Raw genomic sequence first — 20,681 nt, 5'->3', positions numbered from 1 at the left:
GCGCTCCACCGGCATACTCGCGCTCTGATTGGTCGACGTTTTCCGTTAATATCTCCTCAACGATGCCTCGGACAACATTTTCGCTAAGGAAATAGTTGTTTCAAATCACCTCCCGAATCGCCTCTTTCAAGGTGTTACAATATTTTTAGGACACCCTGTATATTTCCGTCGAAATCGAAACACAAAGCGAACGGTGCGCGAACCTATTTGTCGTTTTGTCGTGTCCCAGCTGGCGCAGACACGTCGTCGAACAATCGCGTACTTTCTGTTTTTTCGGACACGAGAAACTATTTAGAAACGCGGATGATTATGCAAATACATATTTTCATAGATACAACAAAAAGTATTCAAGTTTAAATAAAAGTTTGTCCTATTTCATAAACGGTGTAACATGTACGTATATTATTGTTGATATTTCATATATTTTTGCATTTCTAGATATTTTCATAGAATTTCATGTTAACGGCAATCCAATAATATGAAAATAAAAAAAAATATAAGAAGACAAGGATATGCACAATTAATAGACAAATTAAATTATCTGAAAGCATATAGTAAGTAATAATAAAATAAAATAAAAACCCCAATACGATCTTCTAAGAACCAGTCTACGAACTTGCGAACAGGGCTCATCGTAAGACATACATAATTAGTTTGGCAAACTGAAACTAAGCCGAGCCTCGTAGCTATTTATAATCACGTCTGCCGCTTAGAGACTAAATATAAGTACAATTTATTAGCACGTTATTAAACCATGTGCATGGAAGCATACGGGAGCTCTATTTTGCAATGGGAAAACTCAGGTAGAAACAATTAAAACAAAAATTCTCTTTTCATGTTTGTACTGTTACTGTTGTACAAACTAATGAGTTACTAACAAATGTAAATATTCAGAAATATACAAGCAATATAACGTATACAATAAACGCATAAATATAGAAAATATAGGAAATAAAATACGTGTTACAATATTTACAAGTCAAAACATACCTTAATTTAAATTTCTTTTAATTGAATTTAATTTATGTTTATAAAGATATGAATTTGCATGAACATGTGCAGCCTAGTAATTAGAAACAGCCGTCTGTAAATTCTTGAGCTCATTCTATTCCTCAAAAAAAAAAAAAAAAAAAAGAGATTAGCAATATTTTATTTAAATATGAGACGACGAACAAAGATATAGAGATAAGATATAATTTCATTATTTAATGGAACGAACTTGAGTTCTATAATCCAAATTTGTATTTTTATTAAATAGAAAACGGATAAACAGTGGTTTATTTATTACCAAATGACGTTGTTGCTTTAAATAATTTTTTAAACATTTTTAAATATCAAGAAGGAAAATAAATGAGAAGCAATCTTTTCGCATTCAAATGATTATTAAAATAGGAATTCGTTCAAACAATTTCCCACTCAGGTCTGAAGTTTAAGGAATGATCTATCAAAGCCATGTAGAACCACTTAAAATCGATTTACTAAAGAAGTAGCACGTGTCAATCACATGAATACTACGTTCTACACGAATCACCATTCATGTTTTGACTCTTGATGGAGGGAAGGTTAGGCACTTGCTCACTTCCTTCGTTTAAGGAAATAGCCCATTCTCATACACGTGTGCGTGCTAATTTCAATTTAATAGAGAGGGAGCCACAACTAGTACGGACAGACGAAATTGAACGTGTCTTTTATGTTCAACAACTTACACACGTCGAAGTAAGTGTGCAACAAATTGCATCTTCATACGCGTGATCTAAATGGAAGTAATTGTCTCGGTGTAAGAAACGTTAAGATTAATCGAATCAGCAGTTCAAAGTAGAAAATAAATACCAAAAGTTGATATATAAATATCAAAACCAAATACAAAAAATTCAACATATTTGCACCGATAACAACTGAAGCCTTGTCCCATTTATCAAGTAAAAAAAAAGAAATCATAATGAACCCCCAAAGTAGAGTTAGAGAAATATTGAAGCAAAATTTGTATATTTTTAGCAATTATTAAAAATGAAATTTTTTTATTGGCCTCTGGCAATATTTTACTAACAATAAAACATACATACGACGATAGAATGAAGTTATCGATGGAATCATAAACGCCTCGCGTTACATGATTGTGCAATAAATAATAAATGATTTGTTGGAAGAAACAGTTAAATCAAACTAATCAACACAATAGTATGTATATTGACGTATAATATTACGAACGCCAGATGCTGTATTAATTACAAATTACAATCTTTTGCGTCACTACTATTCATGAATAAAGAGAGGATAAACGTTGTCGAACAAAAACAGAATTTAACAATGAAACGTGATTAATAGCCTCGTAACGCGTTTCTTGATATAGTAACTTCGCGACACATATCGAATATTGGAATATCGGAGATGAAAGTGAAAATATGTACATAAGTTTCGATGCAAGCAAAATTTAATAGTGCAAGAAGTAAAAGCGTATCGACGAATCTAGAAACCTTATTTGAGAAGGAGTACAACGTTTAATTACGTTTCATGCAAAACGTTATACATTTTCACCGATTATTAATGTTACATTAACAAGTTTAATTCAAAATACAGGATGTCCCAAAAATGATGTAACTCCTTGAAAGAGGTGGTTCGGGAGGTGATTTGAAACAACTTTTTCCTTAGCGAAAATGTTGTCCGAGGCTTCGTTGAGGAGATATTAAGCGAAAACCCCGACCAATCAGAGCGCGAGTATGCCGATAGAGCGCTCGCGGTAGCGTATGAGCGCAGCCACCTAGCGCGTAGCCACGCCTACCGCGGGCGATACACCGGTATACGCGCGCTCTGATTGGTCGGGGTTTTTTTGTTAATATCTCCGTAACGAAGCCTCCTTCAACATTTTCGCTAAGGAAAATGTTGTTTCAAATCACCTCCCGAATCGCCTCTTTCAAGGCGTTACAACATTTTTGGGAGACCCTATATATCTACAAACCTCAGATTTATTCCAAGTCTACGATTTTCAACTAAATTCATGGCGTAATAAAAGATGAAATTATTATAGAATGTTATACGAGGAACAATTCACCGTGGTATACGAGGGTGTAGAGATATTGTAATATAATACCGACGTATCTATATCTATAATAACGACCTATGAGGTGTCGTCAATCGTTTTGTTTAACGTTTCCGTCTACGAGCATGCGATGAACGACTCCCCAGTACGAATTCGGACGCCACCTCGCTAATATGCGTTTATAACAAAATAATAAAGTAATACATGTACTCAGTGCAGTAAAGTTTATTCTGGGTCCTGCAACAGAGGGTAATTTACTATGTCACGTATGAACAATTCGTAGTGTTGCACGAGGTCGGTTCACCGTGTTATACAAGGGCATATCAAAACGGTATACAGGGGCAATTTACGGTGTTGTACGAGGGCGATTATTCTCTTCTTTCATGTTTCGTGTCCCCATATTTTCAGATTAAGGCCAGCTCGAAGCAAATTGAACCAATGATCCCCAATGACGCCCTGCCCAAGATGTATCCGCCGCGCTACAATAATTTACTCTAGTCTAACCAACTAAAATTGCCACTACACAAAAGTTTAAGTCCTGCAATAATGTTCAAATAAACCCCTGCAATTTCTAACAGTAAGATCGGCACTAAATCGGTTACGAGGCAGCGTTGCCAAATTCTTGAGACAGAAAAACTCTAGGGATAGTCTAACGCGCGGCAAAATTTGAATCGTAATATTACACGAAAGTATTGTTTTCAAAGTATTAGGTTGTCCCAAAAGTTTCTTTCGTTTTATTAATAAGTAATACATACACAATATTTTATTAGCATTACTGTTACAACATCAACATCTAAGAAATTAGATTGTCTATTTATATAAACACTACCGCACAAAATAATTGAGTGCGAATTACGAAAGAAACTTTTGGGACAACCCAATAGTTTGCTACCAAATGGCGATAAAATGATAAATTGTGTTGAAAGTAGGAATCGTTTTTAAGGAACGTATACAATGTGATACGCTGGACAGAAAACAATATTTGGACAAAATTTAACAATTAAAACAATTATTAACATCGCCGGAAAATACCACAAAAGTTATTACTAGACTGCGGATTTTGTGCATGAAACTAATATAATAGACGCATGCTAAACATAATCGAAAGGTATGTGCATTTATGGAAAATGAAATGACAATATCGTTATAAAAATTGCACAATGTATTCAACATTATTGTATGTCATAAAGGAGTCAACGGAAGTTTGGTTGAGTAAACGGTCGACCGAAAATATCCTACGTTTCTTCCATCACGACACCAGAACGAAAGTGCGAATGTGTGTAAACGAACGAAGCCATCGCGTGACTTCCACGCTGCCAGATAAAGAATCGCAATAACAAACTGAACTCTTACAAAATTCCCCGTATCTCGTCAGACATTGAAGTCGTGAAAAGAATTGTGCAAACGTAAAGAGCTGTTTAAAGGTCGTAGTACTGTACGACGAGACATCCTTAATAATATCGTAATAACGATATACGATATAGCACATTGTCGCAATAAAAAATTACGACAATTTTTGAAATGTCGATCAACTAACAAATACATTTGTAAGTATGAGTGTGTTCACAAATTATTACAATCTGTAGCAAAATTGTGACAGTGATGTATGTAGAAATTGAAAATATAGGTTAGGAAAAATACAATAGAATTGCAGCTGCTCTCGCAATACGTTCTATCATGAAAACAGACTTTTATCCCCATCTAGCAGTAACAGCGAAAACAACATTGTAGATAATGAAGAACACTGCTGTACGAAGTGCTGATAACAAATGGATACAGAAAATTGAATGCGACTTTTCAATTGAACTTTACAGAAGAAAAGTCAATAAAAATGAAAAATAATGAAATATGAATATAGTTGGAACTATAAACAGTTTTTGGGTTACAATATTTAAGTAGTAAAGTTTTTCTGAATCATTCTAGAAATGATATATTAATAGAGAAAATGAATGGGGCTGTTTACGTCTTATTTATTACTTACACTATTGAAGCCAAATGTATGTACTGTTTGCAATAAGCTTTCACTAAAAATAATATTTTATAATGACACTAATGATATAGATACCCAACTACCCAGTTTAGTTTATTTCATATATTTAATAATTAAATTGAATTCCTCGTACTTAAGACATGTATCTTTATTCACAATTTAAAGCCTATTCTATCAAATGAATAAATCATCATTGTAGTATTGTGTCTATATAAAGTTAACATAATCAATAGTCTTTTAATTAAAGGCTTGCACGAAGAAGCTAATGAAATATTTATGAACAGTCTCTATTGTATAATTTGAATTTTAAAGTCGTGTAAAAATGCTTAAATGGTATTAAAACAGAAACCTATTGAAGTGTATCATCCGGTAACCTCGGCGATCGATGCTTTTCACTACTTGCTTCCATAGGAAGGTGATTCAACCTAAATGAGTTATAGCTAAAATTTTTCACCAGCAACTGCTAGAGGAACAATCTACCTTGATCGCTACCAGGAATCGCATGGTATTTTATAGCAACACGCTGCTCACATGCCTCTTGTACATTCGTAATCTTGTATCGGTAAAAATTAAATATATGAAAAATCTAACGGAGATAATTTTACTTCCAAGTGTTATAAGACATTAATTTCAGTCTTCCTTGAAATTATTCGTTCCAATAGCAAATATATAGCTCGTGCGTTAGTCCACGTAGCAATAAATCATATCGAGTTGTAACATGTGAAACGTTTGTTTACTTTGGGTCAATGAAGAAACACTTTGTCCTCCCGACGGAATAATTTTTATTAATCGTAGTATTCCACTCGTTCTCATTCTTTATTAATTTCTCCTTCGACAAGCCGTGACATAGTAACTTCGCCTCCAGAGATGAATAAAATTCCAATCCAGGAACAAATTTCGAATAACGAATAAAGAATAAACGAATGTTTATCTGTTTATCCATTTTTTTAAATGAAGATTAGAACTTGTATCGTGAAATATTTTACAGTAAACTAAAAATTGTATTGCTCGATTAAATAAATATCACGGATAAATTATTATACGTTTATTTTATTCGTCATCTACTCGAGGCTGTTTTCAACCTAACCTCAATTAAAATACATTCAAATAAATATATACAAATATATTTAAATATATTCAATCACACACATGTTTGATCTTTTATAAGAATTTTCATATGAAGATACGTGTGCAAATTCGTTTAATATAATTTATCGAAAATTGTTTACGACATAAAAAAATAATTGCATTTTGTAAAACTAATCATCAGTAATGACGAAAATAATTTACTTTTTAAAATTATCTCTAACAATAAGGCGAGATAAAATGGTCAGTATCCAAATACACCTATAAATGTATTGTAATATGTCTTCAAGAATAAAACATAGTTACATGGTAACAGTAGGTATAAAAGTCTACTATTCTTCAGTGGTGTAACACTGGCTAGTTTAGATGTATTAAGTATAATAGTCAGGTTTATAGACCAAGCACTCTTTAAAATATATGAAATGGAAAAAATGGACTGACTAGTAACAATATGAACAATCTATATGGGAAAACGAATATACTATACTTATTTGAACAAATCTGTAAGTCTGACCTACGAATAATTTATTGCGTGTCAGAGACGAACTGTACAGGGTTAAATCTCTCGATTCGAATCAATTAAGGCATTGTGAAGCCAAATATACGTAACAAGTAAAGGCGAATTCACAGTAACCTTCCGACGAAAACAGCTATGGAAACGACAAGAAACATTACCCAACTTCAACACACCGACTTTGAAGAATGTTTGTACAGAAAATTTAGAAAATTAGAAAATTTCAAGGCTGAGAAGTGGTTAAGTCGGAAACCTCTGTAAATCGAAGCTTTATTAGTTTCCCTTTGTAAATTTAGATAACTAAAAAAATAAACAAAAGTTAACTCGAAACTACGCATAAAACCTCTTTGCATCAACAACTCGAATTTATACAAATTGACCTCTGCAACTTGAAGCACAATTCACCAATTTCTAACGGTCAAGACATCAATCGGCTGTGATTTGCGTTCGTTTCCGCAACGTTGCCTCGCGCTACATTTCGTTTTATAGACTTTTAATAACAGAATTAAATGTTTCTCGGCGTATACATACAAATGAAACTGTTTAATCGAAAAAGCGTCATGAATAAATCATTATATGTTGGATTTTTCTCGTTATCCGTTAATCGAGAAAAGTATTGCTTGTCCAAGCGAGAGTAAGGTTTCGGTGCTATTGATGCGGAACCCCATTCTCGCTTAGACTATTTATTTTTCGTTAATGTTGGCCACATCTCAAATATTTTCGGTGAATTTTTTTATTTTGCATTATTTTTAGTTCCCCAATCTATAGTTCTAGAATTTTAAAATTAACTGTAGTTCTTAGAATTTTTAAATTATTCAGAAATAAAATTCTCAAATATTTTCGGTGAATTTTTTTATTTTGCATTATTTTTAGTTCCCCAATCTATAGTTCTAGAATTTTAGAATTATCAGTAGTTCTTAGAATTTTTAAATTATTCAGAAATAATTTATTTTGAACTTGTAACGTATTGTTCTTCGACTCGAAAGTTCAGATAGTCAATCGTGGGGGTGTATTTTGAGGATCTCAATACCTCAAGGTAATTATGAAACGTAATGATTGTAAATCACGACCCTACACGACACTATCGCGACAAAAATTAATGATTCGTCATTGAGCAACAGGTCAGTGTTACAGTGTCACTGAACACACGTTGCAAACGAGATGCACTCGCAGTTGGACAAAGGAGACCCATTATCTATGCGATTAGCGCACGCGCCAGACGCACGATACCATTTGCGATCGACTGTGCAGAACGGAACACCGACTGCGAGGCCGATTTCTCAGGCAGAAAGCTGATATACACGTGGATCCAATTTTGTCCGTATATCGAGTTCCTGGATCGCGGACTGTGCATGTTTTCACGTCCTAATATACGATAATAATAGAGCCACAAGCCAAGCAACACGGTCCGTTCAGGAGCGTCCTTAGAATTCTTGCCACCCAGGTGTCACCAAGGCCGGTTTTAGCAATATTGGCGCCCCGGGCAAGGTTATAGCGTGGCGCCCCTTCGGAGGCTTAAAATTTTTAAAAAAAGAAGACTAGTTAATAATATCAAACGATGAATCTGTAGCTAGATTGTAAAGATTGTTAAATTACAATATATAGCAGTTTTACTAATCTACTTACGCAAATTACGAATCCGGTATCAGAATTGCAAAATTCAAAATGGCGGATCCAATATGGCCGACACGTATAGTAAAAAGTTGTTACATTTTCGTGAAACTTGGCATTTTATGGTTATTTGGGCCGCAAATTACGAATCTGGTATCAGAATTGCAAAATTCAAAATGGCGGATCCAATATGGTCGACATGCATATTAAAAATATTAAATTATTATGAATTTTTTATGAAATAGGATTTTTAGGTTTATAGGGCAACATAGTTAGAATACATTGGTAGAAATAACAATAATAAATTAATGTCAAATTAAAATTAAGGATAATAATGCCGCGCAAACAGTCTTCTCTTCCTTATAAGCATCTTTTTCAGCTAAAATTTATTTTCCTTTGTCAAGGTAGTTTGCCAAAAAAAAAAAAAAAAAAAAGAAGAAGAAAGAAACAGGAATCAGAAGGATGCAATCTGACATTAGTGTCACTACAAGCTTTGTAGTCATCCAACGTAATACGATCTCGTACGTGATAAAATATCAGCTGGCAGTTAACAATGCGATAAGCTTTTGGGATACGTAATATCCGTGAGTACTGTTTAAGAATATATCCGACTCGAGGCATACGCATTCTCGATCATCAACTTCAAACAAAAGAAATTGAAATTGTAAATTGCGTTTTAACTTTCTGCCTTGAAATTTAGTTGTTGGTGCGGAGATAAATAAATAATAACGATGCACTCCTAATGGCAAACTATTTCTGGAGTAATGTTTGTAATTTATGTATTAACTCATTTCCGATAATGAAAATTATATTAAATATTTTACGAGAATTCATAATTAAAGCCATGAAATAATTGATTAATTTTCTTCATTCACTTGTGAAGATCGGTGTACGAATACATTCTACATCCACTGTAAATAACCAGACTTATTTCGAAAGGCCGTCGTTACCCTACTTAAAACCGTTCTTTGAACAAAATGAAAAAGGTCCCTGCGATTAGATTATCATAAACTTCGTTTATGCAAAAATTACAATTTTTCAGTGTGTATCAATTATCAAACTTCCCGTCTCACAATCTATTCTAATGACTGATTCGCAATCATTTGTACTCCTCGTTGTGCAGCACGCTGGCGTTGCAGCGAATCCGACGTGAGCTGTAAACAATTAACCGTGAATCTACTTACATTTGTTGATACCGAATGCAATGTCGGTAAATTGTACGCTACGAAGAACATTGTGAGCAATAGCGCGGGAATTCGAAGGGGCGAAGTCTGGATCATCGATGTCGAACGATACACTTTCCTCGAATTCCGTCATCGTGTTCTCCATGGTCCTACAAATATATGGCGAGTCGATCTTCAGTACCGGAGTGTTCCGAAAACTGAAAATCAAGAATAAATTTATTCTCGATTTATTTATTTATTAAATTTATTAATAATCAGACGTGGTCATTTTACGTTAATAAATAGGTAGCTTGCGAACGCAAGCGTTTCGACGAATTCGTGAAACGCAAAGAATCAGTTTCTTTTTACAAGAAGGGATCTTAATGGTGATTCTAACATTTTTTTTTTATCCAACTTTTAAAAAAACCAATTTTCAAAAATAAAAACTGTTGAAAACGAAAATTCATGATATGCACATATTCGTGTCAGTCATTTTGTAACACCATTCGTTTGCCAACGCTAGGGTAAAAACGAAAAAGAGGAATTCATGTTTTTATCTTAGACAAAAAACTGTGCCTTCATTAAGGCGATCCGGTATCAGAACTTATATTCTGCGAATACCTAAACGACCGAAGTGTTGGAATATTCGAATACAAAAAAAAAAAAAATGGTAAAACGTACGCATGTTGACAAACATGCGTTCGAATTCTTTCGTGATGCGTTGAAATTATTTAATTCTTAAGGCGATCGGTGCTATCGTGCCCATGGATAAAAGAAAACAAAACAACTATGAATTAAAAACATTAACATTTTTTAATGTTTAAAAAAAAAATTAATCTGTTTCATAATTATTAAACTGCGGATTATTTATGCGGTACAATACTATAAAAAACATAAATAAAATACACATAATGTTAATATGTCGAACATACTGTACAATTATTATTTCATTTTGCATAGGTGCACATACTTTTCGGTTACGTTCGACATCTGTTTATTATAATATGTATGTATATTAGTCTACGTATAATTAATGTATCAAATCCGCAGGCTGGTAATAATCTATTGCAATACGCACTTGATATGCATCGTGGCGTTGTCGATGGTACGGTATTTAATAAATACCGTTTATTTATATTTCCGATTTTTATAAAACATAAAAAAGAGAGGAGCCTAATGTTTTCAACGAAATACATTGCTGACCGAGTAGAAGTGAGCGCATCGATTAACTAATAAAAGCCAATTAACACCAGCTATCACTTTCATTTATCTCTGTACTGATCAACGTGATCAAAGATACATGGCAGGTACTAACAGATATTACGCGTCGTAGAAAATGTTGGCGATAACCGCTACAACAGGAACAAGAAGAAATACTTGAAGCGAAAGAGTTCATTGGTTCAAATTCACTTTATTGCTTTGCTATGAACTACACACTATACATATCTTTAATTTGTACCTATTTCATTGCTATCGTTATTCTCGATAAGTTATGTCTCTCTACTTTTTCTTCTCTTGCATATCTTTACTATTTTTTTTTTTGTTCAGTTATATTATTTAAGGTTACATCAATCGTAAAGTTCTTGGCGACTACGTCTAGTTTACCATTTAATTGCAATGTATCCAGTATATCGTATAATATTTTGAATATATTTACTAATTTGAAGGAAGGAATTAACTGTGTATTACGTAGAAGTTTCGATTCTTTTCGATTCTGTTCCATTTCGTGACATTCTTCAGTTATGTGTTTTACGAGAAGTTTATTAAAAACGTTGCACTTTGGTGGTGTACGATTTTATTATTATACAGTAGTGTGCAATTTTGTACTAAAGACAATTTAAGATCGAAACGTTTATTAAATAATCTATACTTTTTTGCGACTTAAATTTAACATATGTAATATTTGTTTTGAATAAAAGCACTCGTGAAAAATGTGTGCCATCTTGCGTCAATTCATAAATACCACCTAACACTTACAGCGTAATTTCGATCAACTAGTGAATTCAGACAAATCTATCGATTGTTGTAAATCGAACTGTATGCTATACAGGGTGTTCTGAAAATGTTGTAACACCTTGGAAGGGGTGGTTCGGGAGGTGATTTGAAACAACTTTTTCCTTAGCGAAAATGTTGTCCGAGGCTTCGTTGAGGAGATATTAACGGAAAACACTGACCAATCAGAACGCGCGTATACCGTTGGACCGCTCGCAGTAGCGTATGAGCGCAGCCGCCTAGCGCGTAGCTTACGCTCCATCGGCATACTCGCGCTCTGATTGGTCAGTGTTTTCCGTTAATATCTCCTCAACGAAGCCTCGGACAACATTTTCGCTAAGGAAAAAGTTGTTTCAAATCACCTCCCGAACCACCTCTTTCAAGGTGTTACAACATTTTTGGGACACCTGGATGAAATCCGTATCTAGATAACCATTTCGATTATTAAATATAATATAAACGATTATTTATTTGTCACTTATCGAATAGAAATTTGAGACTCGATTTTAGAACAAAATCTTCCACATCGAACAAATGAAAGTCTCACTATTTGATCGAATGTCATAAATAAATTGTAATATTCATTATTGCGAATCAAATTTTCCTTGTCTCTGCTACATTGAATGCACATGCACATTTTACACGTCATCAAAAGGTATTATTAATACATTTGGAAACACTAATCGTACGAGGTTACATGAACTTGAATATTTATATTTTTACATTTAACATAACAGCGAATTCATGTAGCTAAGCTTATACATCGACGCTACTTTCGTAAAGAAACAATAAAACAAATTGCTGGACCTGAACGTTGATTCAGTTTTATTAGTGCACCTGAATGCAACGTAGTCAATTTTGTACAATTCATGAAGAATATTGATATTTAATGAAGGATCAATGTGCATACCTATTTTGTAGTTCCTGTTGAATTGTGTTGATGTTTCGAATGTCTCACGATTCCTTTTGACACTACAATTTCGAATGATTTCGAGATAGGACGCGAATATATTTTTATCACCCGCACGTACCGGTGGCCGATGGTCGACTGACACTTACCGCGCTATCACGTGGGAAATTTGTCACGTTGTCGTACTAGTTAACTAATCACGAGCAAGAACTATTGGAATCTTTTACCGACTGTCATTAAGCTATTAAATACTGCATGTTATGAATCCTAATCAACGTAACTTTCGAATATATTTAGTTTATTACGATAAGCTTTTCTCTGTCAGAAGTAACGCAAAAATGGAGACAAATTACCGGCCACAAACGTTTTGTAATTCGCGGTTGAAAGTGCTGGTCCGGACAGGGCCGTCTTAACAACATTGTGGGCCCCAGACAAATCGGGTACAGTAGACACTTCATTAAATTTATGTCGTTTAGATATAGTACACTAAAAAGAAAAGACCCAAAGGCCGCTACCAATGATTCTACCAATTGAGGATTGACATACTAGGCAATGACAAATTTTACTAATCAATACCGCCAGAAATTTATTCAACGTTGGAACGTTGCACAAATTAGCATGGGGCCCCATAGTTTGTGGGGTTTATGGACAAGTGCTCATACGATACTGTGTTCAAAACCAAGAATGAATTGATCTGAATTTACAATTTTCATGGGGTTAAATTATAGCAGAAACGAAATAGGTGATTGTTTAGGTCCAAGCTTATGTAATAAAAATTGGTACAAAGTTTGTAGCGCTGCCTGGGAAAAATTCACTTAAATAAAATATAGAGCGCATGCGGGTGTAAGCACATGTTAGTAAGGTTGCCGCATAACAGGGACACTCCTGCGCCTACGAGATGGCAACCGATTCGACAAAACTATTAGTATAAGTTGCCGCATAACAGGAGCACTCCTGCGGCTACGAGATCATACTCTACATTATGAATCGCGTTTGCTATTAGTGTTGCGTAATTAAAGAAAGAGGAAAATTTGTCATTGAAGGTTTATATTTTAAATAAAATCTGCAATTGTAAAATTTAAACTAGGTTTATTAAGCATCAATTTGATACAAGTGCGGTCGTTGTAAATACACCCAATAGGAATATCAAATTTTTTTAAAAACATTTCCTATGATTGATGATTTATATTTATCCAATTAATTAAAATTACATAAGAATAATTATCGCATTTTTAAAACATGAACAAGTTTTCCATAAAATTAATAAAAATATATTACAGATATTACAACACGTTTTTGCAGTTTTACATAATTAGACCCACATTATGTATCGCTCAGAATAGATGTATAAAATTAAATAGCAATTAAAATTGGCGAAAATCAACTCGCTTTGTCTTGTAATTTGATGTCTAAAATTAGATGTGCATGTATACGCTTTATACAAGTAATTCTTATAATATAACAAGGCAGTTGAAAAATTATACCATATTTAAACATCTCATACAATAATAAAATATGGTAAAAATCTGGATTTAAGAATGCAATCTATTGTATTCCCACATGCAATAAAATGTTTAGTAATCATAGTATAGATTGGTTTGTGTGGTCATGTACTGTATAATAAAATATACCTGCTACTCATTAATTTAATGTATACGTTCATCACAGATCGATTAGAACATTGGTCCAAATCCTGTATAAAATCCAGATAATTAACATAGTGTCTTGTCTAATAATCATTCCAAGTTTATATGTATACTTACTAGGATTTAGAGGTGGACGTAATCTATACATATCAGCAGGAATAAATCGTGGTCCAAATGGTCGTAGGGGTCCCATCATAGGAGGATGTCTGTTACTTCCAAGAGGACCCTGCCCACGAATTTGAACCAAAGGTCCAACCATTATAGGTCTCGGAGGAAAATTCTGAATAAATAATAAATGGGAATTTTATATGCACCTAATCATTAAATTTTGTAAATATGTAAAATACTTACTCCATAATAAATAGGAACAGGAATTTGTTCAATATAGTGCTGTGGAGGAACCCTTCGTTCCCTGTCTCTATCTCTTCTCTCTCGAGAACGTTCTCTGGATCTTCCTCGATACTCTCGATAAGACCTCTCATCTCTAAATGGTTTATTATTTCAATAATAGTTTCAAAATTTAGTTGGTAAACTAGGATGTTTGAAAAATTCTATAATATACCTGTAATGAAAATCTCTATCCCATCGTTTTGATTCTCTCTCCCTCGAACGCGAATGATCACGATGACTTCTTCTTTTTTCCCGTGAATGATCCTCCTCTACGTTATGGGATTGAGTGCGCCGCCTATCTTTTTCTTTATACTCTCTACTCTCATCTCTACTACGATTTTTTCCCCTAAATAAGTAGCGTAATAATGTAATGAAATAAAAATATAAAAAATTATAAACACTAGAGAAATATAAAAATCACAATGAGTTTTACCTATCGCTTCTATGACCACCTTTATCGCCATACTTTGAGTCTTCATGTCTGTAAGAGAATAACAAATTAACAAGAAATTCAATTTTCTAACACTCTCTGGAATCTATATTACTGTAAAACAATAAATTAGTTTATTACATCTATGCTTAACCTATGTTTATATGTAATGCAATACTCTGTGTGACATCCATATTTTTTTTGTCTATATCCATATTAACTTCATTATATTGCATGTCATTTTCAAAAAATTTCGAAAATTTACTGACATTTGAGTAAAATTTATTTATTTTATTGTAATTTAATAAAAAAACGTTAAAGGTAATGTAGGTTAAACTCTATTATACATGTTCTATATAATAACTTATAGTAATTATTTAATTACTAAGCTTTATTAAACTAATAAGCAAAAGCACATTAAAAATCAGGAATTACAAAATTGTAATAAAAGCACTTAAAAAGCAGAAAAAGGCAGGCTGAGTTCAAAATGCGCTTATATAAAATGTATTTAAAAAAATAGAAAACAATTCCACTTGGGAAATTCAACAAAATTGTTAACAAGTATTATGCAAAGTATGAAATAAAGAACATGTCAATCAGTTAGCAATACAACATATATTATCCATGTTATTATGATATACTTTCATTTAATTCTTTAATTTTAATTTTGAGTTACTTACCTTTCAATATTATTATTATTACTCATTGTTTCAATAGTAAATATTTACTCAAAAATACAAAATATCAATGAAACATTCGATTTATGGTTTAATTAAAATATTTTAGTGTGTATTAATCGACTCTGGAGAATATTTTTGTATTAATTAATACGTATAACATTATAACAATTCTTTTTTACTTTTAGTATGAATGTGTGACAAATTCATTTATATAATTTTCTAACAATTTAAACAAAAAAATATTATTAACAAAGTTACCCATGTTATTTGCAAAATATTAATTTCTTATTCATTTTAATCCACTCAAATTTATATATGAAAAGAATATTTTATGTTTGGAATATCCTTAAGAAAAATATACAGGTTGATATACTAAAAGATATAGCAGAAGCATTGATATTAGTATAAGCAAGCATGTGCATACAATCAAGTACATTGCAAATCTTGTCCATATTCCATCTGTTTGTCCTTTCTCCATATCCTTGCGAAGCATTAGTAAAGCTAGAACAAAACAAACTGTAGTAACATAAGACAAAACATGCCTAACACAACAATCTAGAAACAAAGAGAAAAATTAGATAATGTAAATTTAAAAAAACATTTAACACATATACATCAAAACACAATGTGCAAAACACGTATTTTAATATTTATCGAATTTCTATACCCATATTGCTTTTATCATTTATGTAATTATATATTTACGAATAAATACATATCTAGATAAAATGTTTTTATTCAAATAATAGTTATTCGAAATGTTCGTGAGCCACGAATAAAAGACTATCCATATCAAAATGTATCCAACTCTATTTATGAATCATATGAAATGATATAATGAAATACCTTTTGATCATATCGATTAAGAATGATCAAACATGCATACTCTTCGTATAAATACAATAGCAATACTCAGCATAATTTTTGTATACAGAATCTAATTTATGAACGAGTACGTTTACTTCAAAATGATGAACACTTTCACATTAATATTTTTACAATTCGTTCACAAATTAGCTATATACGAACAAGCATATCCATATTGCAAGACTGAAATCTTATTGTATAAGTAAATCAAAGTTACTTATGCTACTTAAGGATAACTATTTACACTAATCGCTAATTGTAACAACTTTGATTAGCAAAGTATTACTGCCAGTACAGGCACAAACCTGGAATGACGAGATATTGTGCGTCGAGGACTGTGACTTCGGGTTCTTACAGAACTTAAAGACGCTGAACGCCTTTTAAACGCACTCGACTTGTTTTCTGAAAATAAAAAATTATATGTTTGCAAAACAAAAGTAATATTCTCATACAAAATAAGATTTAAAACGAAGATTTAGAAGTAATAAAGCGGTGTATATATTACACATTCTAATAAAACATGTTCAGAATTGTAAATTGAAAATAATTAATATACCTAAAGCTTCATTATTTACAGTTACAACTGTACGGTGTTCCTCGATTTCCTCTGTTACAAGTGTTGTTCCTTTTATTTCTTCTCTTTCAAATATTGGTTTGGCCCCCTCTCCTACATTTATGCAAATGTATTGATACAAGTAATGTTTAAAATATGCACAAAACAAGCATATAAGCAATACTAGCAAATGTGACAGACCTTGAAGATGTTAAGGTTGCTAATTCAAATGGGCTAGTTCTGAACAATTGTAAACCAAGTTATTTTATTGTAAATTCACTGACTAAGTCAGCTTTTAATAATAGTTGCAGAAGTAAAAAAATTATAATTTTTACTAATGACACTATTTTATATTATTTGTGACATATATCTGATATTACACACTAAAAACTTGTATGAGCTCATACTTTTCTCTTCCAAATAAGAATTACTTTTTAATCATTTTCACAATATTCATAATTAGAAGTAAATGGCTTACAACTTCCTTGAATACCAGGTATAAAGTTCAGAAAGCGATTTATAAAATATTGTGATCAAAATTAATTTTTGAAAATATAAGAATTCTTCCTTTAAGTTGAATTTTTACTATTTTTCCAGAACTACTTAAACATAAGCTCTATTTCTAATATTTTTTTTTGAATTAATATAATTAATTTTAAGCATAATAATAATTTCTTTATACAAATCATATGAACTGTTCTTTCAAATTAAAAGGAGTATACAGTATACATATCCTATATATATTTTTTCATTAAGTATAACCAATATTTCATACTGAATATATGCATATTTACAATAATTACTAATTTTAGACTGTATGATCAAATTTGTCAAAATCAATCATTTGGAAAATTAATGAAAAATAAATTACAACTTTTTCTATAAAGTTTGACCAAATTAAATTGTTTCAAACTAAATAGAGTGTAATCAATTGCAATTCTGAAAAAAAATTAGTTAAAAGAATTCTTCTTTATTTAAATTAAATAATAAAATCTTCCAAGGTGCTTCCGTATCTTCCAAGACGTTTAAAAAATCTTCCAGGTTGTAGATCTAGAACCTCATAATTCTACTACATCCTTTCTGTATCCGTTTGCAATATCCATATTTAAGCATACAAGAATATTTATTTTTCAACTCTACTTAATTATGTAACATTTTGCATTACATTACTGAGTTAAATTTACCGAATATAATAAAAATAAATCATATAAATTTGCGCAATATAACTATTTTACTTTTGCATTTTTTATTAAAAAATTCTAAGTTTTAATTATTAAGTTTGTCTCTTCCATTGTTGCAAATACCTAATTGACTGTGCTTCTTCCATTGTAGAACCTTAAGACTTAACACATCTTCAGAGGGAGTCTTTTAGCTAATTCCATTTTAGCAGATAAAGCATTTAAAAAATCAATATATTTAAACATGCACGCATTCCCACACCAGAATGCAAAGAGAATGCACAAAACGTGACTACAGAAAAAGTAAAAAAAACACATTTTTCCATGAGGAATTATTTTTTACCATAAAATATTAAATCTGCATTATTAATATGGTGGAAAGATAATTCTTTGTGCAAACTCATTAGAAAAATAACTATTAAAGCAAGAAGCAACAGATATGTTAAGCATAGCAATTTTAAAACACTCAAAGTAAAAAATGTTGTGCTTACACAATGCACATTATCCGATCAATAGAGCGATCCAACGTTGTATTCCAAACATTCTATATCCTGGATGGATCAAAAACAAATATTAACCTCACAAATTAAGTGTATGACTGAGTGAATTCTTGACTATTGTGTAGAATAGAATATCACGTCGAAGTCCATAATCTTCATGGTCGTAGAAGTTGATAAACAAAGTTGTCATTCTTCAAGCATTGCATTTGAAGAAGTAAAACTTTAAAAATCTTTCTCTAAATTTCAAAAATGTATTAAAAGAGAACTGAACGAATTTTAATGGTATCGAATAATATGTAACACAGAGCTATCATGTTTACATTAGAAAGCATACAATTCTCTGAAACTTAAATATGCTGTTCACGATTTGTAGAGAACTCCAGAAGTAATCATCTTCCACGTTGAGTTTATTTCCTTCCATGGTACTTGAATACCAAAGACTAAAACCTGTTAGGAAATTATAGTAAAAAGCAACACATTACCAGCTCTTCTTTTAAGCACCACATCTTCAGGATTGACAATATCACGTTGAAGTTCGCAAGGAGTTGATTTTCCAGGAATCTTTCTGTGAATATCTACTTTGATTTTGCGTAGCTCTGTTGTGCTAATTTTTGTTCCTTCAGGGCCCTTAAATAAAGGTGTTGATCCCTCCGATGATTCTAACCTATAGTATAATCATATATTTCCTTTGATATTTGATTTTAAATTTATTAACATTCAATATTTTATTCATAAATTTCTATTTGATTCTTAAAACTATAATTTTTAATTTTCAAAACTGTATTGATCTACCTTCTACGTATTTTATTTCTATATACTTATGACTAGACTGCGAACTTTTATGCATTTATAGAAAATTAGAATATATAAGAACCTACAAAATGCACACAGTATGTAATGTAAAAACATATTGTAATTAAAGCTCATATTATAATGTTTGCAGAGGAAAATAAATTCCTATTTAGGTTCAATTTTCGTAGATACATTTGCAAAGATTTTATTTTGCATAAAGATCCGTACTCTACTTATGACACAGAATGTATACATACTTTTCAGAGAGTATAGAGGGCTTTGAAGTATTAGATGTAGATCTTCTTCTGTGTCGACTATGCGGAGATTTGCTTTTACTTTTACTTCGACTGCGACATGAAAATTCTTGGTTAGGCAGTAGTAAACCTTTCTCACGAGCACGCCGTCTTTCGTATTCTAAAATCATTTTTTGCTTCATTATCTCATGTTTCCGTTGTAATTCTTGTTGGATTCTCCATTCGCGTCTTCGCTGCAATCTCTCTTCTTCCGTTCTTGAGCGTAGAGATGTGTTGTAATTTTCATGACACGATGACGTTGATCTTTCAGCAGAGTGTGAATGCCTTGAAATGCTTCTTTTCATTTCTACAATATACGACATGAAAAAATTACCTATATAAATACCAACAGACTTCGCTGTTTAAACAATTAATAATATCTCAACTAAGAAAAAAATCTGAAATAACTGAACAAATCTTCTTTAAGGTTAGAAACATATGAAACTTGTATATGTTTGCATTTCATAATAGATTAATATAGAATAAATTACCTTCTTATTGTGAAGAAAAAAGATGTCGAATAATGATTAAAACAAACACCAAATAAAGTTATAATAATCTGTACAGATTTTGAAAATTCATCACTCATCAAGTAAAAACTAAACACTACCAAATATTAGGTGCGTAGTAACTGGTAAAAGTATAAAATGATGGGTGCACCGTCCAATGCACGTGAATGCATGCAAGCGCGTGTAAAAGCAAACCAATGGATGCGGGACTTGGCAATACTTGTATTTATAATAGATTGCAATAGATATCCGCCATAACGACCGTAACTCACCGCGTCTGTTTTCCCGTTTTCCCTTCCGTCATAAAGAGTCATAAATTCTTACAAGGCACAGGGTAAATATACCTGATCGATGCGTTGAACTCCTTGTAGTAAACCGTATTGACCGCTACTTTTCTGTCTAGAATGGATGAGCCTTTATTATAACCATGAACTGCCACAGTCTATTGCAATAGTGGCGCCATCTTGTGCGCAATTATGTAATGAGTGTGATAAGCATAGACAATTATAGAGATATCGTTAAAAAATATTATATCTCCAA

At 32.1% G+C, this 20,681-nt stretch overlaps 2 protein-coding genes across 3 annotated transcripts in view; both read right to left on the bottom strand.

Moving 5' to 3' along the window:
• Nucleotides 1-12,443, bottom strand: part of LOC128877095 (protein pinocchio) — a 70,778-nt gene extending 58,335 nt beyond the window's left edge. The window contains exons 1-2 of the mRNA XM_054124104.1: nucleotides 12,304-12,443; nucleotides 9,423-9,619 (exon numbers count right to left, since the gene is read on the bottom strand). Coding sequence (XP_053980079.1) covers nucleotides 9,423-9,567 — 145 coding nt within the window. The 5' untranslated portion in view covers nucleotides 9,568-9,619; nucleotides 12,304-12,443. The remainder of the gene's footprint in view (nucleotides 1-9,422; nucleotides 9,620-12,303) is intronic.
• A 929-nt stretch (nucleotides 12,444-13,372) lies between these two features.
• Nucleotides 13,373-20,540, bottom strand: LOC128883203 (female-specific protein transformer-like). Of its 2 annotated transcripts, none has more exons than XM_054135350.1 (10): nucleotides 20,414-20,540; nucleotides 19,597-19,939; nucleotides 19,030-19,211; nucleotides 16,873-16,983; nucleotides 16,622-16,718; nucleotides 14,773-14,820; nucleotides 14,512-14,685; nucleotides 14,301-14,433; nucleotides 14,067-14,229; nucleotides 13,373-13,996 (listed from the first exon to the last, which is right to left on the bottom strand). In XM_054135350.1, exons 2-10 carry the CDS (start codon nucleotides 19,935-19,937, stop codon nucleotides 13,977-13,979), a joined length of 1,269 nt encoding a protein of 422 aa, XP_053991325.1. In that variant the 5' UTR covers nucleotides 19,938-19,939; nucleotides 20,414-20,540; the 3' UTR covers nucleotides 13,373-13,976. The 2 variants fall into 2 exon arrangements, with proteins under 2 accessions (XP_053991325.1, XP_053991405.1); XM_054135430.1 differs by lacking the exon at nucleotides 20,414-20,540 and adding an exon at nucleotides 20,124-20,361.
• Between the last annotated feature and the right edge of the window lie 141 nt (nucleotides 20,541-20,681).

The sequence above is a fragment of the Hylaeus volcanicus genome, chromosome 1 (genome assembly GCF_026283585.1).
Source record: "Hylaeus volcanicus isolate JK05 chromosome 1, UHH_iyHylVolc1.0_haploid, whole genome shotgun sequence".
In the NCBI taxonomy this organism is placed as follows: Eukaryota; Metazoa; Arthropoda; class Insecta; order Hymenoptera; family Colletidae; genus Hylaeus; species Hylaeus volcanicus.
Note: the sequence above shows the minus strand (reverse complement) of the source record. Positions and strands in the feature narration are given on the sequence as shown.

Bases quoted from the DNA above. Each gene is read 5' to 3' on its own strand.
- LOC128883203 (XM_054135350.1), bottom strand. From the start codon at position 19,937: ATGAAAAGAAGCATTTCAAGGCATTCACACTCTGCTGAAAGATCAACG. The intron at 16,984-19,029 runs GTAATGTGTTGC...GCATAAATGTAG, and splicing joins GGTGCTTAAAAGAAGAGCTG to GAGAGGGGGCCAAACCAATA. The intron at 13,997-14,066 runs GTAAGTATACAT...GATTTTATACAG, and splicing joins ACGTCCACCTCTAAATCCTA to GATTTGGACCAATGTTCTAA.